General features: G+C 46.1%; 1 protein-coding gene across 1 annotated transcript in view; it reads right to left on the reverse strand.

Moving 5' to 3' along the window:
• The window catches only part of MGAM (maltase-glucoamylase), a 75,972-nt gene that overhangs the window by 44,201 nt on the left and 7,565 nt on the right, over window positions 1-24,206 (reverse strand). Inside the window, exons 2-15 of the mRNA XM_045855567.1 lie at window positions 21,912-22,038; window positions 21,118-21,209; window positions 13,693-13,813; window positions 12,598-12,707; window positions 11,911-12,062; window positions 11,185-11,356; window positions 9,313-9,412; window positions 7,006-7,118; window positions 6,601-6,726; window positions 5,177-5,308; window positions 4,910-5,026; window positions 3,952-4,065; window positions 2,212-2,296; window positions 720-837 (exon numbers count right to left, since the gene is read on the reverse strand). Coding sequence (XP_045711523.1) covers window positions 720-837; window positions 2,212-2,296; window positions 3,952-4,065; window positions 4,910-5,026; window positions 5,177-5,308; window positions 6,601-6,726; window positions 7,006-7,118; window positions 9,313-9,412; window positions 11,185-11,356; window positions 11,911-12,062; window positions 12,598-12,707; window positions 13,693-13,813; window positions 21,118-21,209; window positions 21,912-22,038 — 1,679 coding nt within the window. The remainder of the gene's footprint in view (window positions 1-719; window positions 838-2,211; window positions 2,297-3,951; window positions 4,066-4,909; window positions 5,027-5,176; window positions 5,309-6,600; window positions 6,727-7,005; window positions 7,119-9,312; window positions 9,413-11,184; window positions 11,357-11,910; window positions 12,063-12,597; window positions 12,708-13,692; window positions 13,814-21,117; window positions 21,210-21,911; window positions 22,039-24,206) is intronic.

Consider the following 24,206-nt stretch of genomic DNA (forward strand, 5'->3'; position numbering starts at 1 on the left):
CCCTTTGGTCACAATTTCATAATAAGAAAAGACACTTAAAAATTATACGCTTATGTGGGAATTTTTAAGTAAATATAAATAACACATTATCTATATTTTTAAGTAAGAAGTCTATTATATGCTTACAAATGTTTGCTTCATAATTTTTTTCAACAACTTTCAAGAAGGCTGAAACAATACCATGACTTTGCTAATGAATGAACGTGGTTCGGGTCTGACCGCCTTCGGTCACAGCTGCAGGAAATACAGTAAATTCCCGATGCCTTCTCCCCACTACAGAGTTCAAGTCCATGCACAAGGCTGGCACAGCTCTGTAGGAGGACGCTGGGCTGACAGCTGAAGCCCCAAAGCACATGAAGGTGGAATTACTTCATCAGTACAGTGTGGTAAAGAAGAAGATACACGGGCCTAGGACTCTTGCAGAAATGAGCTTAAATTCTGCTTTTACTATTTATTGGTTGTTTGACCTTCATCGATTACTTCTCTTTCTTCCTTGCATCCTTCCACTTATTTATTTACTCATTCATTCTTCCATTTCATACATTCCACAAATATTTTTTGGACTCCTTCTTTCCGTGGTGCTAGGTAGTTTCTTCATCATTCAGTAATGATAACCATACCCCTCTTTATGAAATTCTTACAAGTAACACACTGGCGCCTCACGTCCAGCTAGATCAGTAATTTGCCACGCAGTAAGTCCCTAGCAACAGTGGCCTTACTCTGCTGTGGCGATGGCCATGGAGTAGCCGTACAGGTTGTGGACATCGTACTGCTTGCCCCAGTGCTGCGCTGCATCCATGCAGAGGGTCTTGCAGAACAGGTACCCGTCCAGGATTCCTGGGAAAAAAGAGGGATCAGAGAGTCAGCCCTGAAGGTGCACGTCCCCTGCTCCGTGACCATCACAGACCCTGACGGGTCTGCTCCCCAGGCAAACCTTTATTGGGGCCACCCTGTGAATGATTGCACGGCTTCCTCACTGTCAGAGGGCTCTAGATTTGGGGCAGTTTCTCTGATGTACAAAGAAATCATGCTGGCCCACCACATTCTCCCTCCCTGGTGCTCCTGTGACTAGAGGCAGGCATTTGGAAGCAAGGGGATCCAGGTAGATTTGAGATTCAGTCTGAATTCTTCACACTCAGCAAAGTTAACGGGTTCAAAGATATAAATATTGGATGAAAGTAAAAATTAATTTCTCACCCCTTCTCTCCACTGACCCAATATGATAAAGGGTGATTGCCCAATCTCTCTTCCACGCGTGGATTCTTTTCTGCCCCGATTGCACCACGCTGGTTCAGAACCAAATGACCTTTGGCTGTTAACTATTGCAAAGGGTTCTTAAGGGCTTATTGACTTTTGGCCTATTGATCTTTCTAATCCATACTGCATATTAATGTCAGATGAATACTTCCAAACCATTTGTCTATCACATTTCCCTTTTATGAAAAGATAAAAGGATTCTCTCACAAGAAGAATAAAGTGTGAGCTGCTTCACCTCTCATCCAAGTCCTTCAACTCTGGTTCTGACCCAGGTGCTCCAATTCCCTATTTCCCACCAGACTGGCAGTCATCATAACATGCTATAGTTGTAGCAGCTCATTCCTTTCTGGATGAAGATACAGTTGGCCGGGGGGCCTCTAGCTCTAGTTCTGTAGCCTACAGTAACTGCTGTGATTTCAGGGCCACACCCTGAGGGGCAGTGCTATTCCAAACGCAATGAGAGCTCTTTTGCATCATAGTCACTGACTTTGAATCTGACCTCCTAAGCCACAGCTTCTGGCTTCCTTTAGCCTATGGTTCAGGTCCATTCTTCACACTCTTGATATCACCAGACTGGACCCTCATCTAAAGACCAAGCCTGATCACCTGGTCTTTGTCCGGTAAATCCTGACGTGTGTGGGAGACTCCAGAGCCACACAGACTAACCACTAGCCACTGGCTTCTGCAGCACAGCTTCTCTAGAACTTTCTCTAGAAACAGCTCAGACTGTACATAGAAGGAATAGGTCACTCTCTTTGAATTGATTCCTCATTTAGGAAAGCATGGAGTGTTTTGATTTTCTTTCTTAGTTTTCTTTATATATTGCCCATATTCTCCTTTCCATATGTGCCCTTATATACAAACTCCCGTGCCGAGTTGCTCATACATGTCCTTATGAATTTAAAATACCAAATGTGCATTGCCACTTTAGTCAGACTAACCAGCAAGACTTACTGGGAGTGAATGGGGGGTAATTTAGATTGCTCGTCGAACATCCTGAAACTGACCCATCCACGAAGTTGGAGACCTCATTCATATCCTGCATGACCGAGAGCAAAAGTTATTAATAAACGATAACAAGTCAGCTTATGTTGTACTAATGGTGTCTTTTTTAAGGAATCAGAAAAAATGATCCCAGATGTTTTTCAGAGGTTCTTATGTACATGGAGAGAAATAGAAATTCCTCTCTTTATGAAGATTTCATAAAGACAGTTCTTAAAAATCCCTTCAAAACTATAGATGTTTGTAATCACTGACAATGAAGAATTTCCAACACGTTAGTTGAAAAAAGATTTCAACTTATATGATTCAATATATGTCAACTTACATGTTCTCTGTATATCCAAATACAGCTATGAACATACGCACACAAACACGCACAGACGCAAACATGTACGTAAGCAGAGAGAGTGAGCGAGCAAGAGTGTGTCAATGGCTGTGCACACGAGGGCCCAGAAGGTACATAGAAAAGCATGCCTTTGGGTGACATCATTTTAGAAGGCTTTGCTTTCATCTTTTTAGCTCTCTGTAGGGTTTGAATTGTCTATATTTCTCTTATAAACAGAGAAAAAGTTCAACTTTAGAGCTCCCTCAATTTGGCTAAACATCTGCTGCTTTGCATTTGTTTTCATCTGGCAATATGTGAGATATTTGCCCTTCCTGCAGTCACAGCACCTGGGTACTCTGGCTCTGGCCAATGTGCCCAGTATCTCCAAAGGGAAGGGCTTTGAATGGATAATTGAACACTTTGTGCACTTGTGACAATATACGGAGTATATGACCTGTGAGTACTTCTGTTTCAGTTCATTCATTTGTAAAAGGAGTGTTAGAGGGGGCGGGGGTGGGGTGGGTACTGATTACTTCCGGTTCTAATGATCTCATTTTGATTCTAAGCTACCTGTTTTGGTAAGACGATTTGAATAGGAAAAGCGGGAATTTGGACATCAAGCAGTTAAAAATCGTGACCACAAAAGAAATAGACAACTTGAACAGACAATGAAGGCATTGACATTGTTCAAGATTTTGCTTACCTTGGTTCAGTCATCAATTTAAATGGAGACAGCAGCCACAAAATCAAGAGAAGGCTGAGATTCAGAGGGGCAGCAATGGAAGAGTTGGAAAAGACCATCATGAGCAAGAATGAGTGTCATTAGAGACCAAGGCCAAGCTCGTTCACATGCGCGTGGTTGCAATGACTGTGTTTGGTTGAGAAAGTAGGCGGTGGAGAAGGCAGACACCTTGGACCAGCAGAAAGACAAACAAGGGGGCTCTAGAGCACAGGAAGCCCGGAACATCGCTGGAGGCAAAAATGACAGAATTGAAGCTGTCCTATTTCAGACACATCATGAGAATCCAGGGATCTTTAGAAAAGACAAAAATGCTGGGAAAAACAGAAGGCAGCAGGAAAATAGGAAGCCAAGTAGGAGACGGATGGACTCCATGAAAAACCACAGACAGAGTCTCAGGGGCGGAGCAGGGCTGCCAAGGCCGGGACAGGAGGCCATCGGTCATTCACAGGGTCTCCAGGGTTCAGCGCGGACTCGACGGCACGTGACTCACACCAAACAGGGAACACTCTCTTATTGCCACACTTGCTTTCCTCTCCTTCCTCTCCCCCTCTGCTCCACGACCCAGCGATATGGATCCACACAGCCTGAATGTCAGCCCCTAATAATCTAAACATTGACAACTCACAATCCAGATTCCATCAAACTCCACTTGGTTGTGGAAAAGCTCAAATTCCTTTGCCCACCAGACAGCGCACTCGGGGTTGGTGTAGTCAGGAAACACAGTTTTCCCAGGCCAGACCTGAGGGAGAAGAAGGAAAAACACTCAGATTGAATAACGTGAACACAGAGGAAAAGAGAGGACTTTGAAAAACAATCCTGATATGACCATGGCAACAGAGGTGCCCGAGCACAGGTCCCTGTCAGGAACGTGAAGCACTTCGAATACCCAAAATAAGGGTCGGGAGGAGTCCATCACTTGAGGAAAAACTTATTTTAAAAAACCGGTTATGTCCTTGCTAACCCTCAACTCTGGTTCACCCTTCCCTCCCACTTCCTCTACTCCGGGTTCTAGGAACGGTGCGTAAGGGGGAGGCTGCGGCAGTTTCAGCTGGTCCGTGGCAGACCGTGGGCTCTAACCACCAGTGACTTCTCTCTCTCCCACCCACTCCCCCTCAGACACTGTGTACTCCGGTCGGCCGTGGGCTGGCGTGAACCAGCAGATAACAGCTTCATGGAAGACAAGGACAAAGGAAAGTTGGAGAAAGAAGCAGTCAAACTTGGTGAATACTACGGAGTCTTCGAGTAAGAAAAGGAGAGAAAGAGTTCCATGGCATTTGCCAATTTGGTGCAGCGTCAGTAAAGCGATGGGGGGTGGGGAGAAAGTAGACCGCAATCCGGTGACGAGTGAATGGTGTGGGGCGAGGAAGTGGATGTTCCATTCCGGGGGGCTGTTGTGCAAAAGGCCTTGACTGTGAAGGGAATATAGGAGCCAGATAGGATGGCTGGTGAGTGTTGGGGGATGAAAGGACAGGGAAGGTGTAGCCCCAGGATACATACGGCACCTGAAAAGGTGAAACAGAACCATCACACACACACACACAGCCACAGCCCCTCCTCCAGCCCTCAGGCTCCCCATAAGTTACCTCCCCAATGAGTGGAGTCACTCCGTCTGAGGCATTGACCCATATCTTCATAGCTGAGCCCCTGTCATAGGGGCCATAGGGTTTGCTGGAGGAAGAGTTGTTGGAGATGGCTGGATCCTGAGAAGGGGAAAAACACAATGAAGGACCGAGCTTTCAGCTAGAGGCACTGTAAGGAGATTGGGGACTGGGGGCCAAGGGAACAGAGCTGGGTGTGATGACAAGGAAGAGCAGCCCCCGGGCTGGAGGGGACATGAGGATGGCACATACCACAATGACGACCAGTTTCTGTCCATTCTTGTGCAACTCCTGAGCAAACTCCGGAAAACCTCTGAACTCCACTGGGTTATAAGTGAAGTCCTTCCTCCCATCCATGTAATCGATATCAGCGTGCTGGACGTCCTGAAAGAACGCACAGGTGCACAGGTGAGTGCCCAGGAACTTCCCCGTCACGTGAGTCGGCCCGGTTATTAGGGTTCCTATTCAGGGTACCCAGTGACTCTGTGCTGGGCTCTCAACAGGGCTCTTAATCAGTCCCTGGCACCTAAGGGCTCCTTCTTCCAGTGGTAATTTCAAAACAAAGGACCCATTATTTCCCTAAAGCCTGGCCCCGCCCCTGAATCAAGTTCGCTGCCTCATCCTACCTTGTGGCTTGGCCTTTGGCATTCAAAACCAATCTAACAGACCATGACAATGACAACCCATCACAGTGGATACCAAAAACAGCCATCCCCCTAATTCTACCCCATCCCCAGGATGAAGGGAAGAAGGGGCTGTCTTCTCCCTCGTGTCATCACCCCGCATTCTGTAGGGCTGCTCCTCTACTTCGAGTCGTCTTTGGTGATTACTCTTTCCTAACTGAACCTGCATGAACACAGCGGAGCCCGGAATGAAGCTGACTCTTGCTCTAGAACCCACGTACCTGCCTCCGGTGAGCTGGGATGGGAGAGAAGAGGATTACTCCTGAGACTACTGGGTTTTTCTGTTTGCATCACTTGTAAAAACCTCACTCCACAGTACACAATAGACACATTCAAATTTAAGCATTTAAACATAAACATATTTCATGACATGTATGTCTTGTATCTTTTAGCTCACTTAAATTAGGAAAAGTCTTGAAAATGAAATGCATTATGTAAACAAAGTGCATTATATAAAATATAGTTAATACAGTAAGCATAAAAATTTTTACTAATAAAAAATGTGATAAGAAAAAATATAGACAAAAACAGGTTATCTCCTAACCCCATAATTGTTGTCTCTTAGTACTATTTCCTACTAAAAGGAACAAGTTCCTTGAAGGATGGCAGACCCACCCAAAAAAAGTCTACCATTCTAAATACATAAAAATATCTTTTTAAAGATTTTATTTATTCATGTTTTTTTAGACAGAGGGGAAGGAAGGGAGAAAGAGAGGGAGAGAAACATCAATGTGTAGCTGGCTCTCATGCACCCCCTACTGGGGACCTGGCCCACAACCCAGGCACGTGCCCTGACTGGGAATAGAACCAGCAACCGTTTGGTTTGCAGGCCGGCACTCCATCCACTGAGCCACACCAGGCAGGACTAAATACTTAAAAATCTTTACAGTACATTTAAAAAAAAAAACTCAGGGGGAGAAAGTATAAACTGTTAGTCTTATTCCCCCCAAGGGAACACTTTTATTTAGGAGGATTTTTTAAAGCCTTGCTTACGTAGGGGAGCTGTGCCGCTCGGTTTCTCTGCACGACCTCCTTCATGTTGTCCAGGGTGCTGTAGTCATAGCGACTGAGATGGAATCCAAGTGTCCAGTAGGCAGGCAGGGCTGGCCGGCCAATGAGCTGAAAGAAGTATTTGAAATAAAAGTTAGCAAATGCCCCATTTTTAACAAAACCTTTACTAAGCTTTGGTTTAGTGGTACAAAACACTCCATTTTCCAACACCCTTTTTCTTTGATGTCAGGCTATGTTAGTCTATTTTCCTGGTCCCTCTACCCATCATTGAAGGTAGGGTCAATTTGTAATAACAGATTTACAATAGCTACTTATAACAGCAGATTTTCATGAGTCACACTCGCCTATCAGACTTGCTTCCCTTTGTGCTATTGAGGATTTTCTCACCTCCAGGTATTCCTGAACCACTTGCTCCGGGGTGTCTCCCAGGAACACATAGAAGTCCAGAATGCCCCCGATGGTGCGGTAGGTGATGGCTGGTGTGGGCTGGAGGGTGACCTCTTGACAGATTCAAAAAGGAAGAAAATAAAAATTAGGATTTATCCCAGAGTCATAATCGCAAAGCTCTAGACCAGAGGCTGACAGTCATCCGAACGTGGATAAAGTGATCCTCGGATTTTGCACACACAGGGACAGGCTCCGGTCACCAAAGTCCACCCTCCCGGCACACAGGAGTCCAAGCCTTGGTTCCGTGACTGATTTCGATCATGGGTGACGGGAGGGTCAGGACCCAGGCTGCCGTGGGAAAAGCAGCCAGTCTCATGAAGGCGTCCAGAACAAGCCAGTGTAGCGTAACATTTATTTTAGGCTGAAGACATTCAAGTTTCTGAAATCTCTTATCAACCTAAAAGCAGAGCCTCCTCAAAGTACTCAGCTGCCGTAAACCCCTTCCCCTGGAGGGGCCCTTATTTTTTCCGAGACAGGGAGCTAGCACCACATCCAAGCAGACACTGTCACACGAGGATCAGGCCTCCCAACGGTTCTCCTCACGGCTCATTTGCTTCCCCATGAGCGCCTTTCACCCCTCCCACCTCCTCTAAGAAGCCATTTATTTGTTTCATCATCGTGCTTTCCTCCCCCTCCCATTTACCTCTTAGGATGCTACATGGAAGCCCCAAATTCAACCACCTCTTTCAGGTACCCTTCCCTGAGCATTCTTGTGTGTATGTATGTTACGTATGTAAACAAACTGTCTTTCCTCCTGCTAAGCTGTCCTTTGTCCGTTTGATTCACAGCCCATCAAACACTGAACTTAAGTGGGTGGAGGACAAAGATGTTTTCTTTGACATTCACAACTACGTAATGTTCTGTGCCTGCCCTGCCCCCCACCGTTATTGCAGGAATATGACCCAACTGGACACACGGGGGCGGTAGCCTCAATGAAACTCACATCATGCAAGAGCCGGTCTGAAAACACAGTCAGGGAGGATGATATAAACTCAGAATCCCTCTAAGCCCCAATCGCAGCTCTCAGAAGTGAGGTCTCCCCAAGCTCTTGGTTTGCACTGAGGGATAAAAAGTCCTCAAAGTCTACTGAAATGTACTCTGTGGCCATAAAAACAACTCACACAGAGCGCCTCGGATCCTGAGACCTATCCCATTTTGTGGTTCCTTTCATGGACCTGAAACGGTGCAATCCTTACGTTATCTTAATCTCCTCTTAGACTACTAGGTATCTCAGAATCACCTACCATTCTATTAGGTGTGTGAGAACCACTTTAGATCACCTAGGGTGATTCTCAAATAATCCGCAGTGAAGGGTCAGATCATAGTTTTTAAATTTATAATTCTTTGCAAACTGGTACTTCTGTAAAGTGACATGAAAATGAACCACTAGGAAAAGGTCTGTGTGTGCACTTGGATGCTACCACAATGCTTACTCTCGATTTCTGCACTCGTCTTACTGCAGAAATGAAACGGCTTGTGACCCATCTGTGGGCCATGCTCTGAGGGTCATGGACCTGGTCCACTGATACTCAGGTGAGAAGAGGATGGGGATCAATGGCCTAGGCCCACCATGGACCCTGGAAAATTCTGATACATCTCTTCTTCCCTTGTGGTGATTGATTCATTGCCGATTGATTCACTGGGATCTGTTGTTGCCGGTGCAGGCAGGAAAAGAGTAGCTGAGAATCGCTGACCTAGTTTAAAACCTCCAAAGATGAGGAAGCTAGCCTATTGCTAGGCCCCTATGATGTCACACTGTTTGGTCCTAAACAGTCTGACCTTGCTCTGCATGACCCTTGCCACTCCACTTGACCCTGCTCCCCTCAGAGGGTCTGATGTGACACTCACTGCTCAGTTGTAAATCCCTGGTTAGGCCCGGCTACGGCCACCATCGGGCCCAGAGCAACGGGCTGGTTCCCACCAGCGCTTACATCAACCCTCTCCTGGATGGACATCGAAGGAAGGAGAAGAATAAACTGGTAGAGACTGTCCCCGAGTAGGTTACAGGAAAAGGTTTGCTGTCTTAACTCTGTGATAGAAAATATTCCAGCAGAGGAAACGCATTCAGGAGAAACACAAGCTAGGGGAGAAGCCCTACTCGTGGCTAACGCAGGTCAACACACAAGGCCTTATTCTATGGCTCAGCCTTCCCTAAAGGTCTCCATCCCTTTGACCACTGTGCTGTAAGAGACAGACTGAAGACCACTCTGATGCATTATTTTCGTGAATATCCTTTTAGCCCTTTACCCATGGCATTGCTGTTCATCAGAAACACTCCGAAGGAAAATCCGTTAGCATCTTCAAGGCACAGGAAGAATGTCTGGGCACCATACAAGTTAGTTCCATCCTGTAGAAACATAAGGAAAACCCACAAATTCACAATGTAGAAAGCTAAACTCCGCTTGGCCAGAAATGACTGAGGAAATCAGTGCTGATTGTGTGAGTGAGTCACTGACACGAAACTCATGGTCCGAGAAGATGCAGCTGCACTTTGAAAACATAAGTTGGATATTTGGTTGATGTTCCCATTAGTGAACCGGTGTTCCCTGATTAAATGAGCCGGCTGTGACCACTGGGCTAGAAAGGATGGGAGAGTCCATGATATCTGTTAGGATGTGGGAGAACAAGAATTGTGAAACGAAAGCTCTAAAAAGCTCTCCTCTCAATGAGGCTTCTCTTATCTGACCTACCCCATCTGCAAAAACTCCGTCAGGCCTTGGTGTGAATCAGGCCACTCTCTAGCGTGCAGCCAGATGGAGCTCCCCTCGAGATGTCTGCCCTTCTGGTCTGTACAACAGGAGAGTTTAGAACCTGAGCTGGTCTCCTAGACTTCAGAATCGCACAGTAGTTCCCAAGCTGGGCTGCGTCCCAGCCCAATGACAACGGGATCCCCGGCGATGGAAGGAGGCACGGATGGTTTGTTATGTTTCCCCAGGTGATTCCAGTGTGTGGTTGTGATGGTGAATCACCACTCTTGAACAGCATCTCTCAAAATTTGGTGTGTGTACAAACCACATAAGCATCTTGGTTAAATGTGGATTCGAACCCAGTAGATGGAAGAGGCAGGTGAGAGCCCATGTTTCTCACACAGTGGGGCCCACGCTGGACACTTCGAGTGGCCAGGACCCGGGCTCCTCCTTAAAGACCCATCGCCAGCCATCCCCCAATAAGCTGCTCTGACTCCACAGCTTTTCTGTTTTTCTCATGGGCGTACCTATAGTGCGGAGCGTGGTTTCAAGTTCAAAAGGCCAGCGATCAGATCTTATCTCTGTGACTTACAAACTTTTTTTTTTTTACATTGAGGGGGTTATTTGGGTTTTCTGAGCCTCAGTTTCCTCATCGGTTAAATGGAGTAAATTATACTCTTTTTTTCAGAGTTCTTTTGGTAAATAGTAATAATGTATAGAGAATAGTCAGTAAATTACTCCAAAGATCTCTTTTCATCCAGCCACTGGTTCTGCTTAGTCAGGAAATCTACAGAGTAAGACCTGCACTGCGTAGCCTAGAAAAGACTTCTGCCCTGAATTAGCAGTGCAAGCAAAACAAAACAGAAGAGCAACAGAAAAAAAGAAATCAACAGCAGCGGCAACCTTAAAACTCTTCTTTCACTGCCCTCAACATCCTTCACACTAACAGTGATCGATCCAGTGTTTTAGCTGACATTTTACCCAATTTCGCTGACAAACCTGGCCAGGAGCCGGTGATCGGGAAAGGTCAAGCTGAAATGTGCAGATCAGAACGAACAGATTGTGCAGAGCCCGTATCAGGGATGTCCTCTCCGGAACTCGTTAGTCCAGAAGGAAGACGCAATGAAAAGTAGTTGACACTAACTGAGCACTTTCTATGTGGCAGACACGCGTCCAGAGGCTCTATAAGCACCAATTCATTCAATTCCCATCGCGGCCCTAGGGGGCAGGTACCTTGCCCCCATTTCGGAGAGGAAAAACTGAAGACACAAAGAGGCAGGTTGCCCAGAACCATCTAGCTAGGGACTGGCAGTGCCAGCATTCGGACCCAGGCGGCCTCCCCCCGCATCTTACTCTTAACCGTTACACTGGGAGCGACCTTCAAGAATGAGGCTGCCATGGTCAGTGCAGACGGGCCATGCCCCAAGCTCACCCCATTGGGAGTGGTGTCCCTGGCGAAGATGGGCCAGGTCTTCCAGTTCATGTCGTGGCGGTACTGCCGGTGCACGTGTTCCCCCAGCCCGTACACGTTGGCGCTCGGCAGCCGGGTGGAGAACTGCAGGAACTGGTCGGCAAACAGGAGGGGCCCGATGCTCGAGTCCAGCCTGGACACCGACAGAAATCACAGCGACGGGTGGGCAAGCGGGGTGGAGAGAGCACAGCTTCTTAGAAGAGTGGTGTTTCTGTGTCGATGCCTCAACACCCCCACTTAACTGGCCCCATTTGTCCTCCTGTGCGTTTTTGTGTGGACACCAAGAGATCAGGACTTCTTGAGGACAGATGCCATGAGGCACGTTTCTTAGGTTTGTCCCACAGATACCCTATCACATGACCCAAATGCCGCTCTTACATTATAGTAGATGTTCTGTGAACAGTTGCTGGTGGATGAACATATTTAAGTAAATGGAAAGAAAACGGCATGGGGGAATGGCACGGCTCAGTGCCTGGCTTATAATAAGGGCATAGTAATAACATAAAAAGGGGTGGAGGGAAGAGGAAGGCAGGCCGAAAAAGAAGTATATGCAATAGGAGGTGGAGAGTCTGGTCTCCCACGGGGTGCTGGCCACCTTCAAACATGGTGTTGGAACACCCCGTTCCCCGGGCTGGCGGAGCTCCCCCCCTTCCGACCCTGTCCCCCAGGTGGGTTTTCCAAACGTACAGAACACGATTGTTGCTTCTCCTGATCACTTTGATGCTGAATGGCTGTTGTGAGACCTTGACTTCATAGGCCAGGGGAGAAGCAGCGTTTCCCTTGAAGGCCTGGACATGTTCATGGGGCACTTCGTACCGGGCATTGTTTTGGTCAGTGAACTGTCCAGAGAGATGAAGGAAAAGAAACCCAAAGTGAAAATGTCTGTTTTCCCAAAGCAGAAGCCTCACTACCAACACAGGTGCTTCCCAATATCTGGGTTCAAGGTCCCAGATCTCGGGTCCAAAGGGCACTATGTCTAAGGTGCATGCACACATTATATTGTCAAATTCAGACATTGAATACTTGGGCATACGTTAGTCTTTAGGTAGAAATACGCACCCAAGTCTGCAGAGATGGACTCTAGAATTTTCCAAGAAGTGATCATGTTTTCCTTCCCTACTACATTTCACATGGTATTGAGGGCAAATTAATGAAAACCAGAGCTCGCCAGTGAGCTCTATAATATATATCAAGAAGTCATCACACTGGGGGAAGAGTAAGATGCCTTCGACACACAGGTGTGAAGTAAGAATAATGGCAGAAGAAACGTATACTGCTCCTGGCAAAATTTTCTATTTTCTATTAACTGCAGTCATCGGGTAGGAAGTGAGAACCTCTCAAAAAAGATTTTTTTAAAAATAAACCAACTGCAACCTTAAAGTGGAAACGATTAGGCGTCTGATATTCCGCTGTGAGAAGGACGTTGTTGACATCTTTTCCAAACGGGGATGGTGAAGGCAACCTTTGCAACTGGGCTCTGAATCCTAAAACAGAGAGGGAAAAAGAGTGATGTGGCTGGCTGGGTGCATTCACAAAAGATGAAAGAAGGGAAGGGAAGGACACAGACCCCACCACGCACTCACACAACCTTGGGCCAGAATCCAAAGCCAGACACTGTCATGACCTCACCCAGAAGCCACGCCTCTCTCGTGCAGAGTGTGTCTGGAAACCTCCCCCCAAAGGCCCACCTCTATTCCACCAGCCCGTCAGGGACTCTGTTAATCACATGCCCTTCACACTCTCAGCCCTCAATGTGTATGTACACCGTATTCCGTCCCGATTATTTTCACGTTACATTACAGGTGATATACACACTGATGCCATCTCCCTGGTTAGGTAAGCCAGGTGAGAGTGGAGACCTTAGAAGAGCCCAACAGGCCAAGAGCTTCCAGATGCGGAGTATGTCTCTTTCTTTATGCTAAGAGCCTCCCCAAAGTATATAGTCGCCCTCTGCGATCCCCTGAATGGTCATTAGTATGTTCTGCATTTTAGGGTGGGAGGGAAAAGAGGGGATGTTTAGTCCGTGCACACTGACATTGGTTAACTTTCCTAAAAGTTCGTAAAACTTGGAATTGTTTTCCCATCATTAAAACCACATTATATTAGCGTTGTAAGTAGTTTCAGATTCCTGAGTCCAAACCCCTCTCTTTAAAAGTTAGAAATTTGGAAACCAAAGAAGCCATGATGTTCGCACAAGGTTACAAAGGTACAGAAAGGGAGAGCCAGGAATCGAGTATGTCTCTGAAGCCCCCAGACCCAGGGACATTTCCTTGACGCCAAAATAAATTCCAGTCCACCTTCTGTCACATGCCTGAGTGAGGCCATGCAGAGAGGGGCACAGCTACTTCTGCTGTCGCTCAGGCTCTCCCCCGGAGCAAGCAGAGCTGATCCCTGGGGCGTCCAGAGCTCCTGCCCCTGCCCCTTGCCCACCCCCACCCCCACCCCCGACCCTGCCCCGGCCCAGCTTACCTGCATCTGTGTCTGTGAGGCTGCCCACCAGCTCGTAGCCATGGCTCTTAGAGTAGTAGCACCAGGGCACGCTTATGGCTCCCTGAGGCCTCCAGCAGCAGCCACGCAGCTCGCACGTGGCCTGCAGTGAGAGATTTAGTCAACGTGACCCCATGTGCGCCAAGAGCTCTACCACTTATCATTTGAGCGTGTAATACCATTAACTTCATTTTACAAATAAAGGAACTGTCATTTAGAGAAACTGTGTTATGTCCCAGTTAATGCAGAACTTGTACTCAGAACAAATTCTTCTGGCAAATGTCCTTCCTTCTTACTGTTACTACATCACAATATAGGGGTCATACACAGTCCATATCTCTCAATATAGTAACACTGAGAAGTTCAAGTATTCTAAACTACAATATAGTTATATCACCAGTAACCCAAATTTACAACTGGAGCTTCACCTATATAGGTTTTGGCTTTAAAAAGAAAACAGCTTTGCAATCAGATTTATTCAGGAACCTTACAATCGATTTGCTCTGACATTTGCTTTGACTTTTAATGTGTATATTGCCATATGTAGCTATACATATATATGACACATACACACATATGACATATATAATATATGACATCTACTTATTTATTTATTTAGTGTCTCGACTCCTCCCAAGGCAGAAAGTAATTGTTCCTTGAAAACCAATAGCTTCCAATTCTTCTTTGAGAAAGGGGCCTCCTCATACCACAGTTAATGACTGAGCCAAGTGGAGACTAAAATGAAGACAATCCATTCTCACCTCCACAAATTAATTTGGGAGAAGCAACCAGGTTAAATACAGAAAAGGACAAAGCAACCTCTCCTCTGGCATGCGGCTAGACCGAGTGACCGCAGAATGAGCAAAAGTAACGGATGAGATTGGACAGCAGGAAGGCGGCGCCCGCCGGCTCGCTCTGCTGGAGACCCGCCCTGCAACAAGTGGCACGTGCGGGGCGAGGAGCTGAGGTCCCCAAGCCACCGGTCCGTGACAGGCTGAATCCTGCCATCAGTCACATGACTAAGCCGGAAAGGGATCCTCCACAATCGTAGTGAACGCCACGATTCTGTCTTCTGAAAGACTTCCAGCCCAAAGCACCTGGCTAGACAAAGGCCAGACTTCTGACCATAGAAACTGGGAGAAAACGATGTTCGTTGTGGTAACATAACATATGGCAGTTTTTGATAACATATCTGGCAGCACTAGATCAGGAGTACATCCTGTCAGAGTCTTTTAGAGATGAGGCAGCTGAGGCCCGAGGTGAAGGTTCGCACAGGTGAGGTGGCCTATCAAAGGTTCAATGCCATGGACAAGGCCAGGACCAACTCTCATTCTCCCCTGCCCGTTTCCTTTTGTCTGAAGTCGGGGTTGAGTATCTGCCGCACACATTTTCAGGAGGATATGGCTTAGGGCTATGAACAATTAGATTTAATCACATGCTAATTTTTAAGCTAATCGCCAAAATTAAGGATGGAAAGACCTATGTCCATCTGTGGTTATTATATTGCTGTGAGGTCAGGTGTCTCTGTGAACTCAATTTCAACCAGCAGTTTTTGCTTTTTGCTTTACAAACACACTGAGATGAAAGCTCAGTATCACAGGAAGAACGTAGGTGCTGAAAAGGGTGCTAAACAGACATTTCCATATGCTCCCCAGAGCTTCACAATCTCTTCATGGAACTGCAAAGGGCAAAGATCAAAGAGGGGACAAAGCAGGAAGAAAAGGGAGCAGTGAGTGCTGGCGGGCTGGAGTCCCCAGTCTCTGCAGTGCGGCTGAGCTGCTGCGAGGAGACGTGGGAAGGGAAGCAAAGCACGTCACACGTGGGCAAGAGCGTGAACACTGTGCGAAACCCGGGAAACACTGGTAGAGAGGAGCTCAGAAACACGACGGCCTGAACCGAGGGAAGGCACACCAAAAGAAGGAGTCTCAACACACAGACATGCCCCTTTCGGCTGGATGTGAGAACTAGAGTTTAAGAGACAATTTAAAATTTAAGGTAAGAAAACATGTATAGGACAGTGGGCAGGTAGAGAGCAGATTAAAACAAAATGAAAAACACAAAGTGAGACCTTAGGAAAAAATTGTCATGTCAATTATCTTGTTCTAAGTGCTTAATTTTAAAGATAAAGATAGTCCGATTGCATTCAGATAAACAAATTCAGCTGGAGTTGCTTAAAGGGCACACCAAACATTGAAGCTCACCAAAGAACCGAGAGTAAAAGTGGATCAAACAGATATATGAGAAGAAGGCTAAGAAAAGGCCAGTATAACTATAGCCATATCAGAGAAATAGGCTTCAAGTAGAAATTCATTATTAAGGAGACACTGACTCACTACGTGATGATAAAAGCTTCAATTTACCAGGGAACTTGATATGCAACTAATAATAAAGACTCAAAATACTTACAGAAAAAGTTTAAAGAATGAGAAGGTAAAATTGAAAAAGATAGTATACATTGAAAAATATTTGTAAAGCACTCCCTTAGTAATTGATAAAGTAGACAAAGAGTAAAGATATTTTGCTTTTTACATAATGGAGATAGAGGCCCCTGTGCCGACACAAAGAGAAGGACTGAATTAAACCCTGGGTGGAAACCGGATCCTGAAGATGCTATTTAAGACCTGATCAAGCTCTACACCACCCAAGTCCTAGTCTCCTTGAACCCCAACGCTTCCTAACACTTAAAAGAGTGAAGAAACAATGAAGTATTTTACACCAAAGTCAGACATGGAAGAAAAAAAAAGTAGGGCCCAGTCTTATCCATGAACATAAATGCAAAAGCCTAAAAGAAAAAGGACACACAGCTTTTTGAGAAATCAGCAACACATTCGACAATGACAGAGTAGTATTCTTTCCGGAGATACAAGGATCTTTTAATATTAATCACTGTGTGATTCATCACAGTAACTCATTAAAGGAAGTACAACATCTAATCGTTAAAGTTCATCAGCTGTTCATGATAAAATGCTTCAGCAAACTGGGGGTAAACAGTACCTTCCTTAGCTGGATAATGGGTACCTACCTACCTACCAAAGGGGGAAACGTTAGAGACATTCCTTTTAAAGGAAGAAAAGGAAGCTGGGTGACCCCGTTTATGGCTTTTTTCTCATTAAAAACACGTTGGAGGTCCTAACAACACAACAGGGCAAGAAAGAAAGTGTCTCAGATTGAACTGACGAAACCAAATTGTCATTATTTTCAGACAAAATATCTAGGTAGAAATCCAAGAAAATGTATCACAATAAATAGAAAATAAGTTAATTACTATTATATGAGATCCTTGGTTTTCTTCTTAAAGTTGTGACTTTTTCTGAACGCAAGGGGCTAAAGGTCAAGGGTTGCCACTGCTGAGGTGGGGGAGGCGTAGGAAGAGCAGGTTTCGGCATGTACACCTGCGTGGGAGATGCAGAGTTCTATTTTGACGTGTCAGTGTTGAGGTATCTATTAGACGCCCAGGTGCAGATGCTGAAGAAAGGTGGGATTCGGGGAAGTGATGCAGGCTGGAGGCATTACCTCTGATACGTCCGCACACAGGCGTTACCATGTATAGATGTGATACTGCGTGAAATCGCCAAAGGACTGAGTGTGGGTAGACAAGAAATTTTGCAACATTTAAGAGGTCATGTGGAAGAGGAGAAATCATGAAGGGGATCAAAAGGTACAAATTTCCAGTTATAAAATAAATAATTCATAGTTATTTATATATAGGGATGTAACATAGAGCATGGTGACGATAGTTAATAATCATGTACTGCTTATTTGAAAGTAGATCTTAAAAGTACTCATCAGAGTAAAAACAGAATTTTGTAACTAGGTATGGTGATGGATGTTAACTGGACTTACTGTGGTGGTCATTTTGCAATACATGCAAATATTAAATCATTACTTTGTACACCTGAATATAAAATAATGTTCTATGTCAACTATGCCTCAGTTTAAAAAAAGTGGGGGGCGGGGAGAGGAACTGGCGAAGGGGACTGAGAAAAGAAGTGGCTGGCGTCCTATGAAGAAAGACAGTGGGAGCTGAGAATTCCTCCTGTTCAGGTTTAAGCTGCCCACACTTTCGCTCTTTCTGGGTGGGAGGAATGGAGAGCCGTCTTGCCTCAAGGGATGGCATTCATAAATCATGTTTCTGTAGAGCGACAGCTAATGCTGGCGACTGACTCAGGCCCACTCTCCGGGGACCTGTCTTAGACAACACAATGAAGTGTTTGAACTTGACCCAACACACAGTCACGCATGCTGCAGGTACTCAGGCTGGGTGGAACTGAACACAAGTAAGACAGTCAAGACAGCAGTTTCCATGTGGCACAGAGTGGAACAGAGGGGGGATCCATGCAACTCAGAGGAGATGCTGGGAGGCCCCTGGAATAATCCAAGCATGAGGTTATTTATGGTGGAAACGAAGTGCTTGTTCTGGAAAATAGTGTTAAGGAACGTGTTGTAAAGCCCATGAAATCCTGGTCCAAGGCGTCAAGGAGGGAGCCAGGCGCAAGTTTGCTCTTTCTGCCTCAGAGACTGGAAGCATCATAGAACTACTGACGGAAACCTCAGAGTGGAGGAGGGAGACCAGACTTAGTGAGGAGGTGATGACTTCAGCGTCCCACAGCGTTTTTAGAACGTCTCATAATAAAACACCCAAGAACATGACAGAGGCGGTAACAACACCCGAAGTTTACCAGCAGCCAGGAACAAGACGGGTGTCGTAGGAGAGGGAAGAGACTCGGGGTGCATTGCACCCATAGGTGGGCTTCTGAGCAAGCAGTTCCCTAACGTGTGATGACAGGGGCAAGAGAAGGGGGGTGGGTCAACTGGCTGCGAACCTGGCACGGCAAACATCCTGTGTGGCCACAGCACGTCTGGTCCACGGTCCCCATTCCTGCCGACAGAGCAGCACATGCCAGCTCCTCTACCGTCAAGCCCCAGCGCCCCGGACGGTCTCTCACGTGACCTTCTCTCTCATTCGCCTCACACCGTGGCCACGTGGGGCCATTGATATGTCCTATGTGTGCCTCACAGTGTCCTCTTCTGTCACTCAATTTACATCATCTCTCCTATCTTGAAATTACTCTCCATTCCTCCCACTTCTGTCAGAGTCGTGCTTATCTTCAATTGCAGGCTATGACCTTGTCCTTGACGATAATCTCCTCTGTTTTCTGATCTCTACAGTACTTCTTCCAGATCTTATGAATTTTTGTTTTACATCCCAGTCATTTACTTACTTGATTTGTCTCCTCTATTAGAATCTATGACAAGAAATATATATATAGTTTATAGTTTATTAAATATAAACTATATATATGTTTTATTAAACTATAAACTATATACTTTAAAGTGTGTGTATATATATATTTTTTTTTATTTGAACCCATAATCCAAAATGCTAAACTTTGTGGCATTTGGCCCCATAGGGAAATGCTTTTGTTTTTCTTTCCCCCTTGTATTCTCCTTTATCCTTTATTTCTAAGTCTTTCATTCTCTTCTCTTCTCATGACGTGATTTCATTCATCCTTAAATGGCTGCTCCCAGCTGCTGTGGACAAAAACCAACCTCCTGTCCACGATTCCCAAGGTTTTCCAAACTCCAGTCCATCTTTTCTGTTCAGCCTCATCTCTTCCTACTCCAAGCAGGCAAGTCTCTGACTAACCCAAGAGAAGGTCAGGGTGGGATGTCAGAGGCGGGAAGGAGCCGAACACCGAAGGAGTCTCGGCAAGGTCAGCGGGACCAGCTGGGATGACTCCCCCCTTAGCAGGCTCGCTGCCCCTCTGTGCCCTAGCGGCTGGCCCGGGTGCTGCTTTATCCCGTCCTGGGGATGGGGATGTCCTGATCATTAACTACCAATCCAGTTGTATCTCTCTGTTGCCTTCAAAACAATCTCCGATTAGTTTTGTCCCCTCACTCTGTTCCAATCTGTACTTTGTAGGCATTTTCTCTACCCCAAGCTCCTCATCTGGCTCTGGCTGCCTTCTGGGCCCTAACTCTGGCTTCCCCCAGGCCTTCCCCCATCTCATCCATGTACGCCATTTCAGCCACTACCGAAGGCTCAGGTTAAAACAATTTCCACTTTCCACAGCCCCCACCTCTGTGACTTTGTCCACGTTATGGGCTGAATTGTGTCCCCAAGAAAGATCTATTGAAGTCCTAATAATCAGTACCTCAGAATGGGATCTTATTTGGAAATAGGTCCGTTGCAAATATAGTTAATGTGAGATCATACTGGAGTAGGGTGGGCTCGTAACCCAATATGGCCAGTGTCCTTAAACATGGGAAATTTGGATGTACAGAGGGAGAGAACGCCATGTGAACGTAAAGGCAGAGACAGGAGTGAGGCGGCTATAAGCCAAGGAATGTCACCACCCGACACAGGCATCAGAGGCCAGGAGACACTCAAGGACCAGATTCTTTCTCAGATCCCCTGGAAGGACCAGCCCTGCCCACACATTTTGATTTGGGACATGCAGCCTCCAGAGAAGGGTGAGAGGAAAACAGAAAACTTACAACTGTCTTTTGGTATTAGGACCCCTAGACGAGCCAGCGCATCAACCCCTGAGCGCACTGCAGATGGCCCCAGCCCGGGAGCAACAGGACGGCCTGGGACTCACACGGGCGAGCGCCACGTGCCCGGGCGTCACCTGCGGCAGCACTCTCCCTGTGTCCGAGCCAGCGCTGCCACTTCGTGTCACGGACTTCACCCCGAAGGCTGCGTTTTGTTTTCATATCATTTCATGTCATTCTCGAGGTGAGAAGAGGCTGATATAGTAGGTACGGTGTATTTTATGATCCTAATATCCAGCTGGACTTCGGCTGGTGATCAAGAAACACTGCCCTAAAGTAAATACCCAGATGGCAGCACTACCCTTAATCTCGTATTTATTACCTTCTTCTTTCAAAGCATGGCTCTTGCAACTTTTTCCTTATTTTGAATGTGTTACGCGTGTATATGACTTTTTATTGTTGACCCTAGATGACCTCGTGGAACTGTGGCAGGAGAAACACAGAGAAAGGGCGAGAAACAGAGGCAGTAGCAGAGTCAGAGAGAACCCGTGACCAAACACTACTGCCCCATGAAAGACAAAACCAGTATAGCCTGAGTTCCAAGTCTGGCATGGGAGATATTCAACACTTACACTAAGAAAAATTATTCCTTGTTTCTCTGAAATTCAAATTTAACCAGGCAGCCTGTACTTTTATTTGCTGAATCTATCAACCCAAAAGAATCTTCCAGCTCTTCCTCTCCCAAAGCTGTACTATAGCATACAAGCATGGATAGGGGATGAATTTGCCTGAGCCACCAAGAGCTGCAATGTGAACAACTCTCTGGGAGTTATAAACAGAAATCAAAAAACACAAGAAAAGACTCTCTTGCAGTATCAGTTCTTAAAGGAAAACAAGACCCATGACACGAACCTTTGTGGGCAACTGGTCAGGGATGCAGTTTATCCGCCACAGTTCATATACGTCTGGGCACTGCGCAGGGTCAGGAGTACTCGTCCCCACACCTGGCATGACCCCAAAAGCAAATACGAAATGACCGTTACACAGACAACATCACATCCAAGATCCCTGTAGTTCTCTATACCTCCAATTAAATGAACTCCACTACTGACTGGCCTGCGCTCTGATGTCCTTGAAATGCATCCACTTTCTAAAGCCTCACTTGGTTCTCGCTGACTGCATGTACCTCCACGCATACCTGCACCGTCTCCCTCTGCCTCCAAGGCCCTGCCCTAGGAGACCGTGCCGTGAGAACAGGGAGCCTGCTGCGGCTGGTGGGGCTCAATCCACTGAGCTAGCTACACCGCCCCGGGCTAATTGTTATTTTTTTAAAGAACCAAAGTTTGGCTGGCCTAAAATACTTGAATGAATTATGTGCTTATTTGACTGCCTTCCGTATAAGGGTATTGTTCATCATTATTGTTAACGGAAGTAGAGTTAGTCAATAAAATGTGGCCAATATGTCTCCTGTCCATGGTGGGATCCTGCACTGTGCGAAGTGGGAAGTGAAAGTGTCGGAGCTGGCAGGGACGCCCTACTGAGCTGCCCCAGTTTAGTGAGATGCTCCCCAACACCTGCGAACCACACACACACGTGCACACATGTGCTCACAGCAAAGAACACGGAGCACCCCTCCCCCGCCACCCGCGGGGGTTGTGCCCTAGTAGGAGCAGCCTGTGGAGGGAGCGCCCCGGGGTCCCAGGTACCTTTGGGCCCCAAGCACTCTCTGGCCGAAAGCACGAAGACAGGGATGACGACGATGAACACGATGAGCAGGAGGGCGCTGAGCATGAGCTCCAACGTGGTGAAGCTCTTCAACTTCGCCAATGCCATCTGTGAAAGCAGAAAGCGGTGCCAGATGTGAAAGCCAGTTTAAATGTCCGGTACTTGTTGAATATATAGCTAGTCAGGTTTTCAATGGAAAAGCTCAAATGTACACCTAAGCAGCTGAATGACAAATCCCACGTACCCATCATCTAGAAAATACCAACTCACAGCCAATCCTGCCTTTAGTCCTACTTACTTCTCTCCCTAACCTTGCATTATGTTAACCAAATCCCAGGTTTTGTATGTTTTAATTTGAAAATGTTGAAGTGTATTTATAAAATAAGAAATGTCACAGAAGACAAGCAAAATATCATCCCATCTAAGTCATTTTAAAAATAATCCCTTAATCATCAAGTATCTAGCCAATGTTGACATTTTCATCATTGTCTGATAAGTTTTTTTACAGTTTGTTTGACTCATAAGTATGCAAGTAAGATTCATATATTATAATTAATTTTTAATCAATAAGATTTGGTCTGTAGATTTCCCCACTATTTGGATTTTGTCAATTGTACCCCAATGCATGCTAATATGTTTCTCTATAAATTAATTACGATATCTAGAGTTTTGACCAGATACAGGTTTGAATTTTTAGCAAGAACGGTGCACAGGTAGTATAGTGTCTTCCAGCAGGAGGCACATTAACTAGCCGAGTCTCCCTTCTTTCTGTTAACAGCCATTGGTGAGCATTGCTGAGATCAGCTATTTGATTAGGAGTTACGAAATAGTGGTGCAGTAAGTCTATCCTTCTTTATTTCCCGGAAGAACTGTTCCTATAAAAAGACAGTCCCCCTCACCCATTATTTGGATCATAAAGGTACAGTTCATATGGGAAAGGGAGGATAAATGTGTGTCTCTTTAGTGACTGCTTTTCAAAATTAGGAGCTGTCTCCTGAGCATCCTCCAAAGGAGACCAGTGAGATGATTTGTCCGAGATCTTCATGAATGCACAGGCTTAAATACATGGCATCCATATCATTCTTTGATGTTATTATTATGATTGGTGCTCATGTCTCATCTCTATCCAGCAGGAGTGTCTTTGAGGAGGCTCCTGGTTTGGTAGTTTCCTTGCCTTCTGCTATATCTGGGGACCTCGGCTCACATTGCATGTTTCCTGCCCCGAATCCCAAACCAAACAACTCTAAGGAGCTGCTGCTCTTTCCAGTGGGACGAGGTTTAGAAACCATAATTTGGAGGACACCTAGACAGACTTCTAGAACAGAAGGTACCTATGGGTCATCTTGACCTATGGCTTACCTTTGCAGTCCTTAAGGATTTTCAACCTCAAAAACATACAAAAGATGCACATTTACCTATGTTAGACTTGTTATGGATTTTGGCTAGGGCATTGGATACTTTGTCAAGAAGTTCACGTCAGATGTTCAGTACCTACTCCCTGGCCCAGCCTACTTCATCGGTGTCTCCGGGGGTTAGGCCTGGATATCTGATTATTTTTTAAGCTCTAGACATGACTTTGATATGGAACCATGTCTCAGAAACAGTGAACCTGTTATAGGTTGACAAGCTGTAATAAACATGTTTTATGAGGCAAAAATATTAAAACACGGTATCCACAAAGTTGAAAAATAGAAGTGGAACTAATGGATTCATCACCCTCCTTCGTTACACAGATAAGTAAAGTGAGACACACCGGTGAAGTGCCTTGCTCAGAGTCCCCTAGTCTGCGGCCAGAGCCCGGATTGCTCAGGTGAATGTAGTTTTCTTTGTCTACGGTGTCTGCCTGTTTGGCACAGGTACCCATTCAATAGGTGGGCACCTTATGAATGGAACTCTCTGGAGCCTACTGCTACAACCTCGGCCTTCAACAACTTTCCTCAGCCTACTCCTGTCACCTTCTTCCAGCCTGCTCTTACTGTCCTCACAAGTCGTGTCTGTCCTTACCTCCTCCACCCGATCAGGTATCGGACTCAAGGTATCGCCTTCCTGACTATGAAGGACTTGGTACAAGTCAATGGACTACTCTAAGCTGCCTTGGAGATGACTATCCTCCTTCTGGATACATCGGACTTTCAGGACCTCCAACACAGAACCTCCCTCAGGGACAGTGTTCTCCCTCACGGAGCCCGACACAGCATGTGCGGTTCCCCGGTTCAGCGCTTCTGCCAGACTAACTCCAGTATTCCCACGATGCCTCGGGAACCCCGGGTGCTCCT

The sequence above is a fragment of the Phyllostomus hastatus genome, unplaced genomic scaffold, assembly GCF_019186645.2.
Source record: "Phyllostomus hastatus isolate PE091 unplaced genomic scaffold, TTU_PhHast_1.1 phas_scaffold_114, whole genome shotgun sequence".
Classification (NCBI taxonomy): Eukaryota; Metazoa; Chordata; class Mammalia; order Chiroptera; family Phyllostomidae; genus Phyllostomus; species Phyllostomus hastatus.